General features: G+C 38.8%; 3 protein-coding genes across 4 annotated transcripts in view; 2 read left to right on the forward strand and 1 right to left on the reverse strand.

Annotated features, from left to right (window-relative positions):
* Window positions 1–3246, reverse strand: part of LOC106081847 (mitochondrial coenzyme A transporter SLC25A42) — a 40643-nt gene extending 37397 nt beyond the window's left edge. The window contains exon 1 of one of the 2 annotated variants that reach the window (XM_013244068.2): window positions 2731–3246. The gene's annotated coding sequence lies outside the window, so the exon portion shown is untranslated. The remainder of the gene's footprint in view (window positions 1–2730) is intronic. The other variant, XM_013244067.2, reaches the window with a different exon arrangement.
* Window positions 3247–18277: 15031 nt separating this feature from the next.
* LOC106081846 (uracil phosphoribosyltransferase homolog) lies at window positions 18278–19800 on the forward strand. The gene is made up of 3 exons (XM_013244066.2): window positions 18278–18735; window positions 18806–19166; window positions 19228–19800. The coding sequence occupies exons 1-3, from the start codon at window positions 18506–18508 to the stop codon at window positions 19408–19410; spliced, it is 774 nt and encodes a 257-aa protein (XP_013099520.1). The 5' UTR covers window positions 18278–18505; the 3' UTR covers window positions 19411–19800.
* A 2580-nt stretch (window positions 19801–22380) lies between these two features.
* On the forward strand, window positions 22381–24130 carry LOC106081845 (putative mediator of RNA polymerase II transcription subunit 26). Its single transcript, XM_013244065.2, has one exon. The coding sequence runs from the start codon at window positions 22837–22839 to the stop codon at window positions 23977–23979; it is 1143 nt and encodes a 380-aa protein (XP_013099519.1). The 5' UTR covers window positions 22381–22836; the 3' UTR covers window positions 23980–24130.
* The last annotated feature ends 3059 nt before the right edge of the window (window positions 24131–27189 follow it).

Consider the following 27189-nt stretch of genomic DNA (forward strand, 5'->3'; position numbering starts at 1 on the left):
TATGAAAAATCCGCAATTATTTTTGGGCAACCCAATACATACAGCCAAAGTAAAGGGACAACAACAAAGAATTATATCTTTCATCTGTACATTGTTGTAGTTGCTGTGTTTTATTTTAGTACTATCACAGGTGTTTAATAAATTTAAGTAGATAAGCCGTGCGTACTCAAAAATTTACGTATCGAACAGCTGTTTTATGAAATTCAGCTTTTTAATTCAAATGAAAAACAAAAGAGAGTAAATGTCGTTCTTACTCTTCTGCAAATTTTTACTGGCAAACTTTTACTGGAAAAGTACGCGAACATACCTATTGTCTCTTTTAAGAGGCACCAAGTACAAAAAAATAGAAAAAACAAAGAAAATTAAGACAATAGAGAATTTCAAGAGAACTGTGTATGAACAACGAATATGATTTAACTTGTTTTCAATCGTTTGTGAAATTACTTTGCTTTTGAACTTTAAATAAGTTTTACAAAACACTGTAAGCTTCTTCTTGTTAATTTACATTAATTCTACAGTTGTTCGGCCTTAATGATTAGTTTTTTTAGATAATATATTTTGAAGCAAACGAACTTGCGGATTTCATTCAATAGGACATTCCCTCATTACTTATGAAACATTTTTCACAAAAGTATTATTTTATCATTGAGATTTTTTTAGTATTTCAAAAAGATAACTGTGAAAAACATGTGTTTTCACCGGTGAAAAAAGGAACATAGTACCAGCCATTATTCACAAAAATTAATGTAGATTTGAAATAGGTTTAATTGACACATTTCCCTTATAGAACTGTCAAATAACCCTATTTCAAATCTACATTAAGTTTTGTGAATAAGGCTGTTTATGAAAACCCAAATCCCTTTTTTCCTCTCTTAAGTGACTCTTAAGAATGAAACAAAAGAAAACGTCAGGTTTGTGAGTAATATAAAGTGCAAATCACGATTAATCGGTTCTTTTTATCTGGTATTGCATGATATCGATAACTTACCAGTGCAACTTTGCACTGATATTCTGTCCAGAATATCTGGCATGCACTCAACAAATAGTTGCCGGATGTAACTGTATTCCTATTTTTTAAATTGATGTGTTAGATTTATGTTACTTTAGGCAGAATATGTATGTTGATCAAACTCAAGTGTTTTTCTAGCTGTCAAAGGATGAAAGGGATTAAAAGGGGCTTCCGCAAATTGCTTCAACTCCTTGAATCAGCATCAACTCCTTGTCTGATTATATTGGAAAGATTCTGAAAAACTATTCACTGCCAAGGCAATTATTGGCAGTGAATAGTTTTGCTGAGGATTTAATATACGAAAACTTCTCCTGACTTTCTCATTCAGGACATACAACTCCAAAAAGCCTGGAGCTTTTCTTTACAAAATTGACTCTCCTTCTATAAAGCGGTTAACCGTTTGGTTTTTTTTGAAGCAGTGTGTTCCACACTGAGGCCGCAGCCATTGTTAATGAAGGACTTCATCGGATCAATCCGGTACGTACAACCTGCTGCCATGGGATTGCAATAATCTGCTTGGTAATAATCCAGTGTTGGCCGCAGAGGAAAGAAAAGTGCAGTTGGAGAACCTGCAGATCCGTACAAATCAGCCTTCAGTGGCCAACATAAACCAACTTGATTAGGAAAAAGTTTCTCCTGAGATGCCATCGAAAGGATGACCCAAATTTCTTATTCTCCGATGTGAAAGCCCGACCAGAATGGTTTTGCCAATGCGACTATACGACACCATCCAAATATAGTCATTGGTTTAAGATCTCAATCCTTTGCATAGATTGAGAGAATTCTGCCTAGGATACAACGGAGTTAGTTTATCACAACCGAGATCCGGATGTAGTAGTAGACTAAGCTCTTAACGATTGGGATTGGAAGACATAGTCCATTATCTTGGCATGGGCTGGTTATTTTTACCGGTACAAATATCAGTTCGAGATGGAATACAATTTTCATACACGGGCTGAGGCTACATGATCGTCTGGGGAGCTACGGGACATTGTGCAGAGAAGAGCGATGGTTTAATTGAAGCCCGCGGGGTATCGATGCCTGTGAAAAATCAAGGTGACCCTATAAAGTGCAGATTTGCGTTTTTCCCTAATCGTGTTCTACTCGAAATGAGTTTTTAAACACTAAACAAACAAATACCTACAACTTTTCTTTATATTTTCGCTTTTCAATCTATAATCGTGTTCTACACGATATGAGTTTCTGAATACTAAAACTTTTTTATATTTTTGCAATTTATCTTTGAAATGAAGTGAAACAAATGCAGATTAACTCATTATCTCAAACACATTGCAGCCATTGTTATTGTTTTGATTTTTGTTGTTTTGCTTATTTGTTATCTAATAGAATTATCTTTTTTGTTTCTCTCTTTATTTTAAATCATAGACTCACACACCCACATAGCCCCAAAAAGGTTTTTTCGCTTCTTGTTCTTGTTATTCTTCTTATTCTTGTTTCCAAAACACTTTAGGGCGGGGGGACCGAACACCAGAAAACAAAAAAAAAAAACAACGCCAGCCATGATGATAGGCAGGCATATTCGTACACAAGCTCACACATAAACACACAGATAATACACAAATGATTTGCCCCCAAAAAAAACGATGAATAAAGATAACTTGCTAGACGTTTGTTGGCTTTTCTAGAGGTTTACTATTCTTAAGATAATTTAATTATATAAGTAAATAGACCGATGATGCGCAAAAATTCAAAGAACATACCCTATTTAGCAGATTTACCAACGAAACTGTGGACTTTGTGCCACTTCACTGTTGGGATCTTAATTAGCCACCAAGTACAACAGAGATGTAGTGATGTCACTTTAATCCAATCCTTAATCCGTTTTCACACTGAACATCAACAACAATTTTGCACTATTGCAATTCAAAATTAGTAAAACACTTTTAATTTTTGGCCTGATTGAACTCATGAATTATCACGTTGACACTCTCTTTACAGAATTTAGATCTCCACTCAACGTTCGGTACCCTATTCCAACTTTTTCGCTTTTTTGCACAAAGACCAAATCTAACAATATTCTGGTATAAGGGTCCACTTTGTTAATGCACGTATTCTCGAACTTTTTTCACTATCAAAATTCCATCAACTAACTTTATTAGCTTAATAAAGAATGAACGTACACGCCGTTTACGAAATCCGGAGAAATTTTATTTTTTTGCGGTACACAACTTGACGGTTATATTCGCAGTATCGAAATGCGAAATTATAAAAAATCGCGTAATAATATGTTTTTCTTGTTGAATGCTAAGCAACTTTATACAAAGTAAAGTCACAAGCCCAGCTGATGAAATCTTCCAGAGTTGTATCCCAATCCGGCTAGAATGTCAAATAGTTCTTTATGCTGCTATCACACTTTATGTGTTTGTCTTATGACATGCAAATTTGCTTATGAACATTAAACCATTTTTACACTAGAGCCCAATTTTACTTTTGAGATAATCTCTAAAACCCGTTTACACTACGATTCAAGTGATTTGTATTTGCCAAAAGGGATGTATTTGATTGTGATCTGGATTTTTATTGCGTTCACCATACATATTGTCAGATGAAGGGAAAAAAAGTTGCACAAAATTTGAATTTCGAAGGATCTGGATTAATTAAATCCAGATCATAAAAATTTTAATGTAAACTTGCTTTTACTTAGAATAAACGCCGTCGCCAAACTTTTAAAGACTCTATCACACTACATGTTCTTTCTTGTTTTATGACATGCCACCTTTTATGTGTCATTGGTATTTCATTATATGTGTCAAAATTGCCAATTTCCATACGATTCATCATTTTTGCTATCACACTAGAATGTTATTTTTGTATGACATAACCTAAAAATATGAACAAAAACTGATTTTTTATGACGACAAATTATTCAAGTTGTGAAAACAATTTAATTTGGGATTGCTTTCAAGACATATTGACCAAGGTAGTGCACAGCAAACAGCTGAGTACAATTTTTTCTCGCGAAGTGCACTATCTGTCAACGAGTTTTGGTTGTATGTGCGCATTATAGTTAAGAACTATAACACACACAAACAACGAAAAATGGCGCGAACTAGAGACATACTAAAAATCAGGGTTGCACTAATCACTGATTTTGGCAGATAGAGCGCTCAATTTGTTGTTATTAGCCAACTGCTCCTACCTGTTAAATTTGGTTGCTTTCACTCAACATACAACAAGAACAGCAAATTTCTTTATGTTTTTGTCAGAAGAAATAGAATACCGCTCTAATCGAAAAAACATCATATGTTATTTTGAAATGTGATTATGATATGTTAGTTTCATTCGTATCACACTACGTGTCCAAATGCAAATTTGGACATCTCAAGCACATATAGTGTGATAGCAGCTTTAATTTTTTAAGTTTTTTCACATTTTGTTTATTTGTCTGTACTCTCTCACCGGTATTCACAAAACATAAAATAGTTTTATAGTATGTTTAATTGACACTTTGACAAGCTAATCGACGTTTTGCCAACGCAGGTGAAGAAATTTCTGTGCTTGTGTGTATACGTATACATATATGAGCAGAGAATATGCGAGAAAGAATACAACAACAAAGAGAATCGAAACAAAAATGAAATGAAATGAAATAAAAAATCTGACATCATAATATATTCAAACCTGGCTGGCTGTTAACAGCTGCTCGCGAGGGACCATCTTATTAAATCCGCCTTGGAATGGTATATGGGTTTATGTTTTTTATTTATAATTTAATTTTATACAAATTTGATTACACTGCACTATACAGATAAAAAAGGCTCGAATTTTTTTTAATAAAAATTTAACTTTACTTTAATTGGCTATGACAGAATAAAAAATTTAATAGAAAATGAAAGTTTTCAATTAAAAAATTAATTGAAACAATCATATGTTTAATTGAATTTGATTATTATTTCAATTACGATCGTGATTGAAATTTAAGAAATCTATCTACAGCGGTCAAAAAAGTATTCATCATTAGCAAAATTGATAATAAATTCACTTATTTTGGGTAATTGAAGAAAATTTAAAGTAAACAAATAATGCAGTTTTATGCAATAGTTTATTTTTCGTAATATGTTTTAAAATAAATTCAAAAAATAAATTTAATTAGCGCAAAAAATGCAATTTTATATAATAACACCAAAAACAGAACAAAAAAAGTATTCATCATTGATGTGCTATCATCAAAGTCAAATTCAAATATTATTTGGGAATCCCCCTTTTCTGTTTTATTTAGTAAAGGAGGCTTTGCCCTTGACAGCAAATATTTAATTTCATTGAAAATATAGTTTTTGTCAAAATGGGTCGTAAGCAAAACGAGGTTTCTGATGAGGTAAAAGTTTTGATAATAAAACACCACAGGAATGGTTTAACTCAAAAAACTATCAGTGAAATATTAAATAGACCACGATCTACTATACAATCCATCATCAGAAAGTGGACGAAAACTGTTGACAATAAACCAAGATCTGGTCGACCAAAAGCACTTTCAGTTGGAGATGTGCGTTGGCTAGTGCGGCAAGTTCAGAAAACTCCGAAGACAAATGCGACCATTCTTCGTAAAAACACTATGGAATATTTAGGGAAGGAAGTTACTACACAAACAATTCGAAATACACTCAAAAGGCATAGTTACAGAGGAAGAACTGCACGTAAGAAGCCCTTTATAAATAAAATAAACCGAGTGAAAAGGCTAAACTTCGCAAAAATGTATGTAAAACAGCCCGAATCATTTTGGAAAACAGTCATTTTTGCAGACGAGAGCAAGTTTAATCTTTTTGGGTGCGATGGAAAGGTCATAGTGTACAGAAAACCAAATACAGAGCTTGAAGAACGAAACACAGTTGCTACTGTAAAACATGGTGGAGGTGGTTTAATGGTTTGGGGGTGTATGGCGGCTTCAGGAGCGGGAAATCTTGAAATTATTAATGGAGTAATGGATCATAAGTATTACATTGACATTTTAAAGAGGAATTTAAAAGATAGTGCTGTTAAACTTGGGCTTGGTAACAACTTTCAATATTATCAAGATAGTGACCCCAAACATTCTGCTTTAAATACCAAGATGTGGATGCTGTATAACTGCCCCAAAGTCATTAAAACTCCTCCTCAAAGTCCCGACTTGAACCCAATTGAACATCTTTGGGAACATCTCGAACGCAAATTGAGAACGCGCAATTTTTCGAGCAAGAGTCAAATGCAACAGGTGATAATGGAGGAATGGACTAATATAGACCAAAATTGTTGCGTGAGGGCTGCTGACCACATGGATCGTGAACCATCAATTGGTTATCACGCCAAAATGCACCACCTATTGTTTACAAATTTTCGTGCAGCTAGTTTTTTTTTTTTGGGCCAGCAGAATTTACGGCGAGGACACATTTGTAAGGCCAGGGACCGTGTTAAATAGTCCTCTGACGGCAATGGACAGTGCACACAGCGATTCCTTCCTATTTTATGTGGCAAGGGTTTGTTTTATTGTCTTCTTGCCGGCTTGATGTGCTAATGCGTTTGGGTTTTGTCAGAAATGAAGAATGAATGGGGCTGCGCTGCTATGTAGATGTACAAGTGCCAGATGTCATGTTGGTTCCGGCGTTGTTACACTACGATGAACTAATTGGTACAGGGTTGGTACGTGTGCCATCCCTGAAAGCTGGTGGACGTAGAGGAATGGCAAAAAAATGAGAAATTTAAAAAAATGAGAAATTGAAAAAAATAAAATAACAACTTTCAGTTGAGAAAAAGAGAAAGTAGTTTTGGAAACTAACCCACACATTGAAAGTAGATGTGAAATGTGGGAGAACCGAGATTATAAAAAGGAGAATAGTAGCCAAAATCGTCCATATTGGTTTTAGAAAAAAGTCCCGGCGGTAACGAATTTATGCAGATTTTCGCGGCTATTTAACGCTCTAGTGGTGCCCTATAGATGATTGTTTATGGGAAATATATAATTGGAGGCAGAAATAAATAAGCAAACGACAAATTTATAAGTGAGTTTAAATGGATCAATGATGTATATAAGAGGACGATGAATGTATAAGGAGTTAATGTGTGTAAATTTCAATAGGTGCCGTGGTGATTGCGGAAGGAATTTTTCTGCTTGAAATTGAACAAGCCCTAGGAGGAAAGCCAAAGCGACTAGCTCACATCGGTAAGCGTGTGCATAATTTATTCTGTCCGTTCGTCCATACGGCGTTCCGCCGGGTTACGTTTTGGGTAACCACCAAATTGGTACCAAGAAAAGTACATGTTGTGGAACACCCTGTCCAAGTTGGGACACATAGCTGCTGAACAATTGCAGCATCGACTTCAACCTAAGTTGGGTGATATACGTGTGGGACGCATTGAGTGCTGGTATATTAATTGTTTTGTTCGGGAACAGATGGTGTCCCGGTGGAGACGATATACGTTCCACGAGATTTACAGCCCATAAAGTCCACACTGCGAGAGGATCCAAGACTGGCATACAGTCAGAAATAAAGCCCGCTGTTAGGCGCGTGCGTAAAAGAGGCAATTCGCCTCGATTCAATTTATTTTCCAACCCCTATTTATTTTGGTTATGATATTAATGTAATCATAGTAGTAGATAACCTAGTTTCATTTATTTTTTTTTATTTTATTTACTTGCTATTTTTTTTTATGATCTTCAATTTTATGTACAATTTTATTGACCATTTATAAATTTATTCTTATTTGATTTTGATGCTTTAAGGATTTAATAATTGATTAATTTTTTTGTTTGTGACTTGTGAGGGACTGTACAAAACAGTGAGAGGGTTTTATTATTGCAACAGCCTGAATACTGAGGCAAATAGGAAAACGTCTACTTAACTGAGCTCATTTAGGTAGGGAAAGAAAGATCCTGATATAGTAATCCGGTCCACATTGGACACAGAACCCCATCCAAAGGTTTGTGTAGAACCCGCAAGATTAATCTGTTTTTTTTTTGCGTTTGTTGTGATTTTTTTTTAAAGAAAGAGCATAATTAAATAATGCAAAGACGGGAATTTAGTGTTTGTATTTTTATTTATCTGATTCAATTAGATTCTTTTTTTTTATAATTAAATAAAGGGATATATATTATGTACTGTATTAACAGATTTGAGATGGAGTAAGTTTTTTTTTCGTTTGGGAGGGGAAACGGTTGAAAGAGAGAAGTAAGTGGTAGAGGGAGGTAGTGGGGTCCATACCAAATGAGGCAAGGAGCATATGGACCATGGAAGGGTGGGCAGAGTGTGGGTCTGGAACACCAAAGGACTCAAATCCCAAAGAGTATCCCCGTGTGTTTTGTAAGTGTTTGTGTTGTTAAATTTTATGTGAATTCCTTAAAAAAAAAAAATGATGTTAGACCATAGGCTAGTTTTGGGTAGGTTGAGGATCTCCCTGAGGCCGAAGAGCTGCCGGAAGGCCCAAGTTAGCGCATGTATGTGGTCCTAACAGAAATGGCGCCCAATCTAAAATCGATGCTTTCTAGTCACTAGTACTAGGAGTAAGGAGAATAAGTGCAATGTCATCTACGTACTTGGTAATAGCCAAATTTTTAGATTCAATAGCCCAAATCGATCTAGTCAAATACTAATTATGTCTGGTTGGTATTGCATCCAGCCCTACATGGGAGAGGCTGTTTAAAGTGCAATATTAGATTAAGATATATTAGTTTAGGATTAGATTTAGAATATAAAAATGGGTCAAATGCAATATCTAGTTGTATATTTGTAACTATGAGTGTTTGTTATCGACCTGTGTCCCGTTTTGTTCGTATATGTTAGATTCGTTAGAAAAAGGAATACCACATACGTAGGATTTATGGCAGGCGAAGAATGATAGCCGTTACGGTAGGATGGATGCCGTGAGTCAGAGTGTCAGAAGGCCTTATTGCCATGAGGACTTTAGTTTCGAAAGGAGAGAAGTTAATTGCCATGGTACAATGGTCCTATTTTAGGTATTCCATATAGATGTGCAATGTTTTACAAGATATTCTTTGGGATTTTTTTTTACACTTCATGAATCGATACGATATGAATACACTCCTAACACATACACCTCTCTGAGAATACAACCGTGAACCTCCTAATAGTTTGAATAGATTTGAATTTTACTGAATTTACGATTGATTTAGGTGCGCTAATAGCTAGTATATTTTTTTTTATACAGTGAGAGGAAAAGGAAATAACGATACATTTATAACCCTATTGAAAGTAAACCTTTGCCAGGAAAGGGAATTAATAATAATAATACATTTTTGTGGTATATACTGTCTTAAGTTTGAGAGATAACGGCTGGCAGAATTGAAATACCCGATTTACATTATTCTAATAAATCTGGGGGCGCGAATACGGATATCGTCGTGAATCAGAGCCTAGAGTAGGAAACCTTCTGGGTGATGAATACGAGGTCTCGCTCGGAAAGTAAAAGAGACCGGCCAACGACATTCAACGAGGAGTCTGAACGGTATAATCGTGAAACTAAGAAGAAGAAGATGAACAGTTTGAATAGTAATGTGGCTAGTAAGGATGGTCAGATTAGGGACTTATCTGCTACTATTAATCGACAACCTGCCCAGGGGGATGTGGCTAGTCCGGCATTCGTGGCACAAACCGCAACCGACAGTGGTGGCGAACGCTATTCGACTCCCGGCAACGGCAGGAGTCACACGGCCGACAGGGCTCTGGAAGACAGAATAAAAAATCTGATTAGTAACGAGGTAAATGATATAAGAAAGACATTAGATACCTTGGTTAGAACCGTGCAGGGTATGGCCCTCGGAGGTAACAACGCCGCGAACGGAACAGGTAGCCAGGGTAGCCGCAGCATGAGTACAAACGCGTCCCAGCCTGGATCCTCGGGCTCTAGTTCACAAAGGGACAGGCCACCCTCAACGAGCACGAACTACTCACAGCCACCTTTGAATGATGATCGATTGCGCATAAGAGTCGATAAATTCGGCATAAATTTTGATGGTAACACAATGAGACTCACCGTTGAGGAATTTATATTCCGCTTGGAGTGCCTACAGTCGCAATACGGAGTCCCGTGGGAGGAGATCTTAAGGGACTTTAGATTATTAGTATCTGGACCCGTATTGGAGTGGTTCTGGCAATCACAGAAACTAAGGAATTTCACCCAGTGGATTCAATTGAAGGATGCTCTCCTGTGCCAATATCGCTCTACCAAATCGGCGTTCGAAGCCATGAGAGACTTGGTGGACAGAAAACAGTCGTCAAATGAACCGGTTGATGCGTATTTCCAGGCCATGGGACAGCTGAGATCTCGCTTGTTACACCCTATAACTGACCAAGACATGATTAGCATCATAAAGGTAAATGTCAAGGAAAATATTAAGATGGTGGTTTATCCGATGTCCATCGCCACCGTAGAGATGCTGCGTGTTGAGTGCAAAGAGGCCGAGAGGAATTTTCCAAGGGGAGATCCAAGGCCTGTGGCTCCTCACACGCGTCCTACGAGACATGTCAATGAAGTGGCCCTTGACGAATATGAATTTGACGAACACGAGACGCACCGGGAAGCCCCCGAATGTATTTCGGCTATTCGAACGAACATTCAGCCAAATAGGACCATCGTTTGCTGGAATTGTCGTGCAGAGGGCCACATGTTTATGGATTGCCCATCCTCCGAAAGGGGATTGTTTTGCTACCGATGCGGCAGACCAAATACTATTACCCCGAGATGCCAAAACTGCCAATCGGGAAACAGCAAGAGGGGCGTGGCGAACCCGGGGGAGACACGTCCGTCAGAAAACCCCGCCAAGTAGAAGTATTTCGGCGAAATCCAGAATCTGAAAAGAAGGAAGAAGAAAACAAGATTAGAACAGACTGTAAATGCCATGATTCATATGCCAGTCGCAGGCACTATATAACAATGGAAGAGAGACAAAGAAATTATGATAATGTTAAGGCCAGGATATTTGGTCAAGATGAAAATGCAGGCAATATATCAAGGCGTATCTTTAAAATTCGGCAAAAGACCGCAGATAGACGCAAGCTTAAGCGTATGATAGTTGAGACATTAAATCGTGCAGAAATAAAGGGCAATGACCCTAGGGCATATGTATGCCGAAATCCGTTTAAAGGATAAATTAATAAGAGGTTTGTTAGATACTGGCGCCTCAGTAAGCCTTCTTGGCAGAGGATGCAGAGAATTGATTGAAGAGCTATCGTTTGATATAAAGCCGATTTACAACAATGTCACCACAGCCAGCGGACATAGCTACGGAGTGATTGGGAAGATCGAGTGTCCCGTTGAATATGAAAATAATAAAGAAAACATGACCTTATATTTATGCCCAGATTTGGAGCAAAACCTCTACTTAGGTATTGACTTCTGGCGCAAATTTAATCTAGCCCCAGGTATATTGGGCGTAGAAGAGATTAATATGGAAAAAGTCATCGAAGATTTCGGGAGTTCAGGCGCGCACCATCGGCTAAAACCTCATGTCCTGACGGAAGAACAACAGCCCAGATTGAACGAGGCCATTAAAGAATTTGACTCATTCGAGGAAAAAGGGCTTGGGTGTACCAAGCTGGAAAAGCATACTATCAAACTCATAGAGGGAGCCGAGCCAGTGAAAGACAGGCACTACCCCATGTCGCCCGCAGTGCAACAAATCACATATGAAGAGATTGACAACATGCTTAAATTGAATGTTATAGAAGAAAGCGAGAGCCCGTGGAGTAACCGGACCACAGTGGTGAGGAAACCCGGAAAGAACCGATTCTGCCTCGATGCCAGAAAGCTAAACAAGTTAACGGAGAAGGATGCCTATCCTCTCCAAAATATAGATGGAATATTAAGTCGGATTGATGAGACGTACTACATAAGTAGCGTCGATTTAAAGTATGCTTTCTGGCAGGTGGAAATGGACGAGGAGAGCAAAAAGTACACCGCTTTTACGGTACCGGGACGACCCTTGTACCAGTTTCGCGTCATGCCTTTTGGGCTATGCAACGCTGCACAACGTCTATGTCGCTTAATGGACAAGGTCGTCCCCGCCAGGCTCAAAGAAAACGTGTTCGTCTATCTGGATGACTTGCTGGTGATCTCTAGCGATTTCGACCAACACATGCGGCTTTTAAAAGAAGTGGCTAAATGTCTAAGAGATGCCAACCTCACTATCGGACTGAGGAAATCACAATTTTGTTTTAGAGAGCTCAAATATCTCGGGTTTATTATTGGCGATGGTATGTTGAAAACCGATCCCGAGAAGGTCGAAGCCATCAAGAAAATAGCAGTACCTAGAAACCCAAGGGAGGTGCGAAGTTTCCTGGGCACGGCGGGGTGGTACCGCCGATTTATAAGAGATTTCGCCGCCATATCTGCACCGCTGACGGATACCCTCCGCAAATCAAAGAAATTCACAATGACCAGAGAGGCCATTGAGGCATTTGAAACATTAAAGAAGGCTCTGACAACGGCACCTGTTTTGCGTCACGCGGATTTCCGCAGACCATTCTTCATTCAGTGCGATGCATCCGAGTACGGCATTGGCGCTGTGCTCTTTCAGCTCAATGACCAAGGAGACGAGCACCCGATAGCCTTTTTCTCACAGAAGCTGAACTCAAGCCAGCGAAATTACAGTGTAACTGAGAAAGAATGTTTAGCGGCTGTTATGGCAGTAAAAAAGTTTCGCCCATACGTGGAACTTATGGATTTTACTGTCATAACAGACCATGCTAGTTTACAATGGCTGATGAGTTTGAAGGATTTAAGTGGTCGTCTCGCTCGTTGGTCATTGCAGCTGCAGGCCTATCGGTTCGCCATAGAGCACAGGAAGGGGAAGGATAACGTCGTTGCCGATACCTTGTCAAGACTTCCCACCGTAGATGCATTGGATTTGCAGCAGATGTTTGGCTTTGACACGAATGATTTCAAAAGTCCAGAGTACCAGGAGCTCCGAAAGACTATCGAGACCAATCATGACAGACTTCCTGATTTAAAGGTGCATGAAGGCATGGTCTTCAAACGCATGAGACAGGAAGGTAAGGAAGAATTAGGTGAATATGAGTGGAGATTATGGGTACCAGAGCCCTTGACCCACATTTTAATTCAGAAGGAACATGATTCACCTATGGCGGCTCATGGTGGTGTGACGAAGACGCTGAGTCGACTGAGACAGCAGTTTTATTGGCCCACTATGACGTCACAAGTCCGTCAATATGTTTCAAACTGCGTTATATGCAAAGAGACCAAAAATGTCAACTATACCACACGTCCGACAATTGGCAATGAGGTGAAAACTGATCGGCCATTCCAGAAAATTTATGTGGATTTTTTGGGGAAATATCCCCGGTCGAAAAGTGGGAACACATATATTTTTATTGTCATGGACCACTTCACCAAATTCGTTTTCCTCAAGTCAATGAAAGAAGCTACGGCCAGCAATGTAGTACGATTTTTAGTGGAAGAAGTTTTCAGGAAGTTCGGAGTACCAGAAACTGTCCATAGTGACAATGGTGCACAGTTCTGTTCCAAACAATTTAAAGACATTATGACTGCTTATCAGATTAACCATATGAGAACCGCTCCATATTCCCCACAGTCGAACGCCTCAGAACGGGTTAATCAATCCGTCCTGGCGGCAATAAGGGCATACATGGAAGAGGACCATAGGGATTGGGACCTCTATCTATCTGAAATCGAATGCGCCCTTCGAACCTCAGTACACGCAGCCACAGGTGTAACCCCATTTTTTGCCCTGTTTGGCTATCATATGTACACCAAAGGAGCCGATTATAAACTAGCAAGAAAGTTGCAGTCACTTACAGAGCATGAGATATCCAACCTAGACAAAAGAGATCGCCTGGAGCTCATTCGGCAGAAGATCAAACAGAATATGCATCAGGCCTATGAGGCGAGCGCAAAGATATATAACCGAAAGGCAAGAGTCGTGAGATTTGTGCCAGGCCAGGAAGTTTTCCGGCGAAATTATATGCTCAGCGACTTCCAAAAGAATTTCAATGCGAAATTTGCGCGAAAGTTCACGAAATGTCGAGTGGTCAAGCCGATAGGCAATAATATGTATGAACTGGAAGATCTCCAAGGTCGCCCAGTGGGTGTGGCTCACGCAAAGGACCTCAAAATGTGATATATTAATTGTGATAAGTTGCCTGTGGCCAGAATACGACTGTGATACTAGGGACTAAGTGCAATATAGGTTAGATATTTATTTTTCGTGAATGTCATCTATATGTGTGTTCCTAGGTTAAACCCTATTGGGGTGAACTTACCTTCAATCGACTCGAAGACGAATCACCACAGTCAAAACCCTACTGGCTAACCGGATAACAGAATGGGCAACTGCATCTGATTAAAAGCCTGAAATTTCAAAGAAAGTAACAATGCTCTAGGTACACTGAAACGTTGTGAGAGATACTTCCCTGATGATACTATGCCCGGCTTGTGAGACACCAGGGTGTGGGAGTTCCCCACGTTTGTCTCTGGCGACGACAGGGAGATCCAGCACGATGCAGATGGCACTAAGGGTTGAATGATACCTTCAGCACATACAGGAGATGACGGACCTATGATGGACCACACCCGCACACCGTCCAGTCCTCTCGGGATTCGTCTCGGCCGGAGTTTTGTTGCGTGAGGGCTGCTGACCACATGGATCGTGAACCATCAATTGGTTATCACGCCAAAATGCACCACCTATTGTTTACAAATTTTCGTGCAGCTAGTTTTTTTTTTTTGGGCCAGCAGAATTTACGGCGAGGACACATTTGTAAGGCCAGGGACCGTGTTAAATAGTCCTCTGACGGCAATGGACAGTGCACACAGCGATTCCTTCCTATTTTATGTGGCAAGGGTTTGTTTTATTGTCTTCTTGCCGGCTTGATGTGCTAATGCGTTTGGGTTTTGTCAGAAATGAAGAATGAATGGGGCTGCGCTGCTATGTAGATGTACAAGTGCCAGATGTCATGTTGGTTCCGGCGTTGTTACACTACGATGAACTAATTGGTACAGGGTTGGTACGTGTGCCATCCCTGAAAGCTGGTGGACGTAGAGGAATGGCAAAAAAATGAGAAATTTAAAAAAATGAGAAATTGAAAAAAATAAAATAACAACTTTCAGTTGAGAAAAAGAGAAAGTAGTTTTGGAAACTAACCCACACATTGAAAGTAGATGTGAAATGTGGGAGAACCGAGATTATAAAAAGGAGAATAGTAGCCAAAATCGTCCATATTGGTTTTAGAAAAAAGTCCCGGCGGTAACGAATTTATGCAGATTTTCGCGGCTATTTAACGCTCTAGTGGTGCCCTATAGATGATTGTTTATGGGAAATATATAATTGGAGGCAGAAATAAATAAGCAAACGGCAAATTTATAAGTGAGTTTAAATGGATCAATGATGTATATAAGAGGACGATGAATGTATAAGGAGTTAATGTGTGTAAATTTCAATAGGTGCCGTGGTGATTGCGGAAGGAATTTTTCTGCTTGAAATTGAACAAGCCCTAGGAGGAAAGCCAAAGCGACTAGCTCACATCGGTAAGCGTGTGCATAATTTATTCTGTCCGTTCGTCCATACGGCGTTCCGCCGGGTTACGTTTTGGGTAACCACCAAATTGGTACCAAGAAAAGTACATGTTGTGGAACACCCTGTCCAAGTTGGGACACATAGCTGCTGAACAATTGCAGCATCGACTTCAACCTAAGTTGGGTGATATACGTGTGGGACGCATTGAGTGCTGGTATATTAATTGTTTTGTTCGGGAACAGATGGTGTCCCGGTGGAGACGATATACGTTCCACGAGATTTACAGCCCATAAAGTCCACACTGCGAGAGGATCCAAGACTGGCATACAGTCAGAAATAAAGCCCGCTGTTAGGCGCGTGCGTAAAAGAGGCAATTCGCCTCGATTCAATTTATTTTCCAACCCCTATTTATTTTGGTTATGATATTAATGTAGTCATAGTAGTAGATAACCTAGTTTCATTTATTTTTTTTTATTTTATTTACTTGCTATTTTTTTTATGATCTTCAATTTTATGTACAATTTTATTGACCATTTATAAATTTATTCTTATTTGATTTTGATGCTTTAAGGATTTAATAATTGATTAATTTTTTTGTTTGTGACTTGTGAGGGACTGTACAAAACAGTGAGAGGGTTTTATTATTGCAACAGACTGAATACTGAGGCAAATAGGAAAACGTCTACTTAACTGAGCTCATTTAGGTAGGGAAAGAAAGATCCTGATATAGTAATCCGGTCCACATTGGACACAGAACCCCATCCAAAGGTTTGTGTAGAACCCGCAAGATTAATCTGTTTTTTTTTTTGCGTTTGTTGTGATTTTTTTTTAAAGAAAGAGCATAATTAAATAATGCAAAGACGGGAATTTAGTGTTTGTATTTTTATTTATCTGATTCAATTAGATTCTTTTTTTTTATAATTAAATAAAGGGATATATATTATGTACTGTATTAACAGATTTGAGATGGAGTAAGTTTTTTTTCGTTTGGGAGGGGAAACGGTTGAAAGAGAGAAGTAAGTGGTAGAGGGAGGTAGTGGGGTCCATACCAAATGAGGCAAGGAGCATATGGACCATGGAAGGGTGGGCAGAGTGTGGGTCTGGAACACCATAGGACTCAAATCCCAAAGAGTATCCCCGTGTGTTTTGTAAGTGTTTGTGTTGTTAAATTTTATGTGAATTCCTTAAAAAAAAAAAATGATGTTAGACCATAGGCTAGTTTTGGGTGGGTTGAGGATCTCCCTGAGGCCGAAGAGCTGCCGGAAGGCCCAAGTTAGCGCATGTATGTGGTCCTAACAAAATATAACCGCTAAATTAGTCCAATCGATGTCAAACCGTTTAAAAGAAGTTATAAGACGCGGTGGTCGAATAACAAAGTATTAATTTTTTTAAATTATGTTATTTATTTTTTTGTTTTTTTGCAATGATGAATACTTTTTTTGTTTAATTTTTTGTGTTCAGCTGAAAAATGGCCCTTTTTGTTCCAATAAATACTATTTTTTTCTTTAAAAACAATGAAATTGTGTACATATATATCACACAAGCACTACTGCATCATTAGTTTAATATGTTTTTATTCCAATTGTCTTTTGTAGACTTATTAAAAAAAAAACATTGAATGATGAATACTTTTTTTGACCGCTGTATGTTTCGATTTAAAATTTAATTTCATACAAATTTGATTACATTGCACTACACAGAAGAAAAAATCTGGAAAATTTTTTTAATTAAAAATTTAATTTAAAATAAAAAGGTTTTCAATTAAAAAAATAATTGAATCAATCACTTTTAAATTGAATTTGGATTTTATTTCAATTACGATCGTGGTTGAAATTTAAAATACTAATTGATTTAATCTATTTTAATAGAATCCGGATATTTTCAATTACGATCGTGATTGAAAATTTTGTCAATTTAAATAACAAAATTAAGTCATTGAATTATTTTTTTTATTGAATCTGAACTAAATCTTTGACGTTTTCAATTAAAAAATGAATTGATCTCACCCGAACTGCTGTTAACTTTTTGTCACTCGATTCATTCAGGAATTCATTGAAAACAGCCGATTTTATAAAGGGAAAACAGCTGTTTGCATTGAATTGGCGAAGGAACCGAGTTTCAAAAAGAACAATTGTTGGTGGTATAAGCAGTAAGTTCTTTTAATTATTATTTAAATCAATCGGAGACTTATATATACTCAACAGCACTGTTATAACTATCCGTTTTTGAAAAAGTCTAGCCGCTCGAAATTTTGATAAATACTTTCTATATATAGAAGATTCGTGTTCCAGAAGTTTTTCATATGTGAACCAGTGATACAACGCGACTTTAGAAAAAATTTTAATATAGCATTTGCATATTTTTAATTAAATTTGTAATAGATCCAATTAAAAAATTGGATATTTAGGAAATTTTTATAATTTTTTTTGGATCAATTGAAAAATTAATTGAACAATTCAAATATTTTGTAATTAGATCAATTAAAAATTAAATGGAAATTTAATTAGAAATTTCAATAATATTTTTTAATTTACATTTTTTCAATAACCTTTTCAAAAACTATGATTGATATTATCATTTTTGTGATTGAAGCAGATAAAATTAAAAAATGAATTGGATTAATTAATTTCGTGATTGAAACCGATTTTTATTTTTTTCTATGTTTATGAATTTCTTATAGTTGCCAGAATCTCAAAAGCCGCTGACATTTATTTTTAAGTCCTCTTATAATTCTGGCAACTCGCAAGAGAGATAGCAAAAGAAAGTTCACATGAATGTGTGAGTATGTGAGTCGGTATTCTCAACTCATCATCACGTTTTCTTTAATAAAAACAGCGGCAGTACGACGTACTTAATAATTTTATAAATAGGGAACGAAACAACTTACTGCAAACTATACCGCCGCAAGTACTTAATAGAATATTAAAACTGAGTAAAAGGTCTTAGTGTCAATTGGCTTAAGGCACTCGAAAAAGTCGTCTAAGGCAAAGAAGAAAATGTGTGCTTCGTTGGACAATTTAACAAAAACAAAAGACAACGAGGAGTATGCCGACGAAAACATCAACGACGCAAATGGAAACAGTACATTTGAAATGGACAGTGTGACTAACATAATAGCACGCGCCATAACCTCCAGCGAGGAAGTACTACGTAATTTTGGAGCAAATTTCAAAATTTTGGAATGTAATCCGCAAGTATCTGAATTGCTAACAATTATTAGGGATAAGTGAGTATGCAAAACAAGGTCAAGGGCACTGAGTAACTTATTAATGCTGTGCATGTGCACTTTCTTATAGGAATACATCGCGTAGCGATTTCAAATTTTATGCAGATCGTCTGATACGTCTAGTCATCGAAGAATCTCTAAATCAATTACCCTACACAGATTGCAGTGTTGAGACACCTACTGGTGCCATCTATGACGGCCTAAAATATCGTTCGGGAAATTGTGGTGTCTCCATTATACGTTCTGGCGAGGCCATGGAACAGGGTTTGCGTGATTGTTGTCGTTCCATACGTATTGGCAAGATTTTGGTCGAATCAGATTCAGATACACATGCAGCGCGGGTTGTATATGCCCGCTTTCCCGATGATATAGCACGCAGACAGATATTGCTGATGTATCCAATAATGTCCACGGGTAATACGGTATTGCAGGTAGTTGTTATTCAATGCAAAAAATACAGTTTTCCCTATATGTTTTTATTTGGAATTTTAGGCTGTTAATGTTCTTAAGGAGCATGGCGTTCCTGAAAGTAGTATTATTCTCTCAAATCTCTTCTGCACACCCATTGCTGCCAAATGTGTTGTTTCGGCTTTTCCCCGCTTAAAAATACTCACTTCAGAACTGCATCCAGTGGCACCAAATCACTTTGGTCAAAAATATTTCGGCACGGACTAATCATCATGACTCTCAATTATAGATATTCTGCTGGTATACAGTTCGCCCGGATCAAATGATGCTGTCAAAACTCTAAATTATTGCAAACAAATTAGATTTAAGTTAAAATCGTTTAATTTTTATCCCCTCTAACATTATGACTGCTCGTTTTGGCTTTTTTTAAAAAGCAATACCTAATATTTTTATTGTATTGTTTTATTTGTAAAGTAGCCATTTATTTATATAGATATATTTGTATATTGTCCTCTTATGGATTTAAACACACAACTTTTTTGACAAACCTTGTTAATTTACAACAACCCAACAAACAATAAGTGCATACATATACACATACTATATACAAACAACTAAAGAAAAATAAATTAGATGTAGATGAATCATGAAAACAAACTAGGCCAGCACTGTCACTGCAATTTGCATGTGGGAAGTAGTGGGAAACAACTTGGAATTGCATTATAGTTTAAGTAGGCGTGTTAACAAGTTCATTTACCATCAATCAAACATAAATATCAAGCAAACTAATGCAAAGACTCCAGCGATCGGGTCTCACAACACCGTGGTACTTACATATTCCCAAAGTTTTTTCAATCCAGTTTTGGTTAAAGTCTGGTATCATATCAACACCTATGATCAGGGAGCCAGAAAGGGAAATCGGACTCCGTGTGCTTATGGTAGACATCCAAAGCTGTTCTCCCCTTTAGCCTTGAGGCGCCTGTGTAGCATGAACTGCTAGAAGGCAACAACAGAGTTTCATCAATTCAAGATCGCACCACTGGTACCAGTGTGTCGCACTCGACCTCAAGTGCAGTGGCTGGCGCTGCATATTCACCATTGACCGAACAATTGCATTTGTATTTAACCAAAAAAAAATTTTTGCACCCCAAGTGTTGGCGAAAAGAGACTAGAGGCTTTGTTTTTGGTATGGGATAGGAACTGGATTCTATCTGGAGGAGATATCACTACACCTTGGATAACTCCCTATGTCACTAAGGAGCTTATATTTCTAATCCCGAACAAACGTTTCAGGCTCTCCTGGAGGGGCGTTTTGGCGATGTCCTTCAAAAGCTTGGCATGGCTGATCATACTGAAAGGCTTTGACAGGTATGGCAGAGTTTGAATTGTTTGTGACCTCGGCTAATATGTGAGATTATGGCGTTCACAGCAGTCTCCGTGCTATGCAAAGTCATTCGAATTCTTTCCTGGCTCAGTTGTGAGATCACTCTGCCCATTTTCCAGATATCGTAAACTGTATGAATGGCAGAAGTAGATTAAGGTCTTTGGCCCAGCACTCGATGCCCCTTACATACAAATTCTTCAGCATAAGTGTCGAAAATTGGTCTGCGCTCAGAGCAGGCAATTTGCCGCTAAAAATTACGTTTTTAACATTGTCCATCAAAAATTGTGATGGTTGGTAATTGGCTCTCATTGCCGCATAGTCATCCTTTGGTGCTTGGCATGGATTGCTACCTCCACATGCAAATACGTGGGTACAACATCAACTGTGACTGTTATACTTATATTTCACTAAAGACTTACAACATGTAAAAATTAGTGCCCATATTCACAAAACTTAAAGTAGGGTTGAAGTAGTCTTATTTGACAGATTTGTAATTTTTTTTTTAAATCTTCGCCAGTGCCGCTTTTTTTTACAGAAAAATGACAAATTTAAAACAAAACCGACAAATTTAAAAAAAGTATTTTCTTCTACAAAAAAAAAAAAAATATTGAAAAAATTTTCGGCAATGGCACTTGTTTTTACAAAAAAATTTATTTTTTGAACAAAATCACTTTTTTACAAAAAATTTAAAAATGTAATAGTAATAGGTCCTTTTTTCATATTTCAATTTCACACTTCAATAGTAGTAGGTACCTCTTTCACTATAACTATTGTCATCTCCAGCGTCCAACTTCACTTGCGTTTCAACCTTCCAGACGACAACATGCCTTTATTACACCTCGTGATATACTCATATTAATTTTTTGGAAATATGAATTTTTTTTTGCAAACTACCCCGTAAAGTAAAATTTTACCCAAATTTTTTCAAGATATTTCCATTTCTGTATTAAATTGCCTGTTTTTACTTTACATAGTATCTGATCGCTCCAAATACTGATATTGATTCTCAAATTTGTATTTCATGGTTTTATCTTCGGGCAACGCAACATTCATTTTTCATTCATCATTCCTTTTTTTACAATTTTTGTTGGTTTCTCTTTCGAGACGAAATAAATGATAGGAGATTTTCTTTGCAAATGGAAAGCGTTTCGTCTTTGGTTAGAAGAATTTTCAAACATGTGTTTTCGTGTAATGACAGATTTTTTGTCAATTACACTACTTCCATGGTGCACATAATTCTGTGCATCTGTTCGAAGTTATATTGATGGCTTGGAACGCTAGACAACGACCACGGCTCTCACTGTTGCTCCGTGTGCCCAGGTTTGAATACCGGTCCGGCTTTGCCGATTTTTTTTTATTTGACATCCTTAATGATGTTGATGGGACCTATCTACTTTATGATTTCGCAAGTGACTTAACCTTCTACTAGTGAATCCTGGTTCACTGGATGGCCATGACTTATTGAAAAAAGTTTTGTTTGTGTTGGCAAAAATTCGATCAACTTTATGACAAGGATTATGGTTGCGGCCATGTCTGAATTATTAAAAGTTTATCTCTTTTATACAGCATCATAAGAACCATATGGAAATAACCTTTTAATAATTCAGACATGGTCTCGACCATAATCCTTTTCCGACGCAAATTTTACTATCTCATCAATTCTTCTGCCTAGACAATTGCATAGGCTTTTGATGTTTTTTCATGAAATGACATCTAACGACTCTTTATATTCATAGTCGCATTATTTACAAATGCCCAAAATCGACTGTTGGGCACTCTGTGCTCAGTTATATTTAGGAGCTGGGAAACTCTATTGACTCGAACAGCTTTTGTCTCTTTTCATTGCACAAGCACATATCAACATCTGTCAATTAAAAAGAGAAAAAAGAATATGGTAACACAACACAACAATCGACTCGACGTGTTTGAGTTGGCTACGAGAAAAAATAAGAAAACGCTGCAAAATGCGATAAAATTAAATAAAATAGCTGTGGAAATGAAAATTTTATGATGTGCTTGTAAAGAATTTCCATAAAGAAATTAAACTGAAGAACAAAGAGTGAAACAGTGAGGGAAAATAAACTCGCATGAGCGTCGTCTTTCGATTCGGTGTGTGTGTTTTGTTGGTGTTGTGGGTATAAGTATAAAGTGGTATAGAACAATACGACGCCAGCCAGCCAGCCAGACAACAGCATCCCCAACGAACCAACAACAATAGCGAGGGAACCAACGAGAGTGGGGCTCGTTTGTAGTATTGACTTTTTTTATTGTGTTTGCAGTGTTAGTTTTTGTGCAAAATTACGTGGGAAATGGCCAATATAAGCCAATTGTCGGATTTGAGGAGCTATTCCCGCCACTGGTTGGGCGAATTTATTGAACAGTATCAGACGGAAGAGTGCTTGTGGCAGCCCAAGCATCCCGACTACAGCAACAACAATGTCCGCAACAAAGCCTATGACAAATTGGTGGAAAAACTGAAGGAGGTGGAACCGAATCCGGATCGCAATATGGTGGTGCGTAAGATAAACTCATTGCGTTCGGCCTTTCGTCGAGAGTATCGCAAAATGCACTCCAAACAGAACTATGAGACCCGCTTGTGGTATTACGACAAACTTTCGTTCATTGCAGACCAGGGCCTCAAACGTGCCATTACAGGTTTGGGTGGCAGCAGTAGTGGTTCGGATGTCAAGCCACCCAAACGTTCGCTTACATTGGCTTTCGAAGATGATGATTCCCTGGAATTTGAGGATGAACAACAACTCGAAGCAAGTAGTGCTCATTCGGCTTCGCAAACGGATTTGCAGCAGGAACAACAAAATTTGGCAACAACCATAACAGCAGCTGTGGCCAACGGTGAAGTGGTGCCTGTGTCCATAGTCAAGAGTGAAGATCACAAAATACACCATCACCACCAACAGCAGCAGCAACAGCAGCACGTCCAGCAGCATGAGCCGCCACCGTTGCACCACCATCACCACCAACAACACCATCAAATTCATACTCAAACCCAACCGCAACATACAACGGCTGTTAAAGTGCTCGAAATCACATCTCTCGATTCGAATTCACAACGTGAAATTCAACAGGCCGTCAATTCGCTGGAGCAACAACACCATATGCAACAACAACTTCAACATCAACAACAACAGCAGGCAAATGGAGCTGCTGCTGCGGCACAACTAACACAGATCCATCAGCAAGTGCCCACCATACAAATTGCGCGCGAACACCTGCAACCGCTCTTTGGCTCTGCCACCGCCTATACCACAACAACGTCCGCCGGCAATGGTACACGAAACGAAGATGAGTTTGATGCCATTGGCATAAATGTGGCAAGCAAACTACGTGTCATGAATACCCACCAACGTATCATTGCCGAAAAGCTCATCAGTGATGTCCTCTTCAATGGGCAATTGGATAATTTGAGCGTTAACTCGCATCTGTCCCAGTAGGAGATGAAGCCCATGTTGCAGCAGCTAGATCAAGATCCTCAACAGCAACATTCAATCGTAACGGCAACTGCATCTTTGTCCCTGCTGGAATGGTTTAGTCATTATTGTCTTACTTCGGGTGTTTAATAAAACAAAATCATTCACACTCACATATCGTCGATTTGTTACATGCTCGTACAGATAGATACAAGTACAATGGATATTATGTTTTGTTACGTTGGAATACATTGGGGCATGATATTTGTTGAGAGGTATGTAACTGCTAAAATACTTTAAACAATGTTAACTTTCAAACAAAAATTGGTCCATTGAATTTCAAAAAAAAAAACAACAAAAGTTGGTTGTTATAACAGTGTGTTGTACAGTGAGGCGGCAGCCCTTGCCGATGAAACCCTCCATCGTTATATGTTTCTGGGATTATCTCCCTGGTGGTGTTACTGAAACTAATTAACATTCCAATCTATATCGCCAAAAATATAATTATTTTCCATTTAATTGGACATTTTGAGTAACGCCCGATTTATTGTCACAGATTTCTTCTATGCGTATATGATAATCCAATTTTTAAAGACCAAAGTTCTATTTAACCAACCAGCTTCACAGGTCTATCTTGTGCCCTCAGTCAGAATCCAAGAAGCTTTAACTTTTGGGCGGTCAGTCAATGCACCTATTTATCTATATGACCGTTAATTTTGCTTCGAGGTAGGGGCCTCAACATTATCAGTCGTAAGAATTTCACAGATTTCGTATTTGTGTGACTGCAGATTTTCCTAATGGACATTCCTTTTGAGGCAATCTTCTTTCACATCAATTAGTGCTGTTCAATTCAAGTTTAACCTCAGTGATAGAGTGGAGCCATCGTAGGGCGGTGCAGGGTTAGAATCCTGGCGAGAACAAAAAATTTTCAACGGCGGGTATCCCCAGTTGTTGTTGTAGCCACATTTTATTTATTTGAATTTCAGTAATTATTGGCATAAAATACGTATTACACAGCAAGAAAAACCTAAGTAGGTAATAACTTTAATAAAAAATATAGATTCTAGACAAGAGTTGAATAAAAGATTCAATATAATTTTAAGTTAATAAGTGCCTTCATGTGGAGGTAGCGATCCTTGTCCAGCTCATAGGACCAATCTTCGCGGGAACGTTGTGGCCATTGGTTATTTCAAGGCTGAGACTCTACTCGATATCGCTGATTTTCTGGGACTGCAATTGCAGCTGTTCTGTATACGAAGCAATCCACTATACGCAGCCTGTAAGCGCCCCCAGTACCTCCCAGCTGAGCTTCTCGTAATGACGATGAACACCTCACAAATCGGAGCTGAAAGTTCCGATCCGTGTGGCTCTAATAATCATCCCGTGCTGGGATGTTATGCCATGTTAAAACTTCTCCCCCAATATGTATCGCGCGCCGTTCGGACTATGCTCTATAAACAGAGGTCCCTTATCATTTGTTGTTGTTGTATCCACATTGCACGTGGCGATCCTCGTCAAATTCCTAAAGATGAGTAATTTCGTTCCGGTCCTTAGGACCGATCGCAATGGGAAAGTGGTGGCGATTACTTATGTAAAGCCGCCAAAATAACCCGCCTTGTCATATCGAGCATCATAGGCTGTCCGGCCTCTCACATAGACTCTTCACTTGATACCGCTGTTTGTCCGCAACTGCAGCTGCAGCTATTTCGTATATGAAGCATCCCAAACCAATGGGTATAGCGGAACAGATTTTTCCACCAAAATCAGCACCGTCCGTTATATTCATTGGTTAAGGGGACAGCTTGGTAAATATGAAAGTGAAATCATAATTGATCTGAAAAATAATAAGAGAGAAGAGAAAAGATAAAGATAAACTAAAATGGCGGCGTAGAGACAGAAAGAATTCTGAACGACTAAAGGGCCGCTCCGTCAACCATCTTACCCTCTTATAGAAGTCCAGAGTGACTCAGGGGTCGAAAAACTGTAGAGAACTCAGGGAAGAGAAGGGGTGTTCCGTGAACACTGTTTACCTACGCCTTCTTCCCGTCATCGCTGGGCATTGGCACAGCAGAAGTTCCAACTTCTTCTCATGCCCATATCAGCGACCCGTCATTGCAGTGCCAGTTAGGACTACCACCAACAAACCAAGGTCACTCTTCTCCAGCTCGAGAACAATCGACGTGGTCATTTCGGAGAACCTCGGCTTCAAAGGCCTGGCAACCCTGCAGCTCATGTCGAGTCAAAACATTCGTTATAGTAGGAAACCAACATCCCAAACAGCTAACACCATTAGCGTCGCACTCGCAGAGTAGCTCCACGACCCAAACCTGGCCAGCTTATCACCCTCTTCGTTTCTCGCCACCCCTTGATGGCTCGGAACTCAGCACAATCTGACAGCGGCCCCCAAACGTTCGAGACCCTCCTTGCATCGCCCGACCTCACGTGACCCGTAGGCATAGCCTTCAGATTGTCTACACAAATAGCGACTCTCGCCAAGCTACTATAGGTGAGGAATCTAGTTCCGGTCCATAGGGTCGATCGCCGCAAGAACGTGACGGCCATTGGTTACTTAAAGGCGTCTAGAACTCGCCTTGTCATATCGAGCACCATAGGCACTTAGCATTTAAGCAAGAGTAGGTGCCACTCGGCCTCTCATTGAGACTCTCCACTCGATATCGCTTGATTGTCTGCGACTGTAGGTGCAGTCACTTCCTTTACAATGCATTCCACGATCCGCAGTGTGTGGACTTGCCGGTAGCTGTAAGCTGAGCTTCCCGTCGTCCGCATATGATACGATCTCTATGCCGTCTGGAGGGGGTGGAATGGAGGATAGGTAGAGGTTGAACAGTGCCGGAGATATCACCCCACCTTGGAGAACTCCCTGTTTCACTCTACGGTGCTTCGACTTCTTATCCCTAAATTGCACAAATGGCTGGCGACCACACAGATAATTCGTGACCAGCGTTTCAAGCCCATCGCCAAAAGTGACTGAGGTTCGAGAGTGACTTAACAGTAGACCACAGATTGCCTACAACGGTGCCTAAGATACATTGCTACAAGTGTTCCAGCCACATATTGCGCTTATATTCGTTAACTACCATCTCTATTTTTAGATTCAGCTCGCTGATTCTGGGGTTAGTGGGGTCCACTGCCTTCGCCGGGAAATTGGGCCGCACTTGGGGTATTCGGCCGGCTGGTATAAAGCGAGCGGCTGCTGCGTTAATGATGTCTCGG

This window comes from Stomoxys calcitrans, chromosome 2, assembly GCF_963082655.1.
Source record: "Stomoxys calcitrans chromosome 2, idStoCalc2.1, whole genome shotgun sequence".
Classification (NCBI taxonomy): Eukaryota; Metazoa; Arthropoda; class Insecta; order Diptera; family Muscidae; genus Stomoxys; species Stomoxys calcitrans.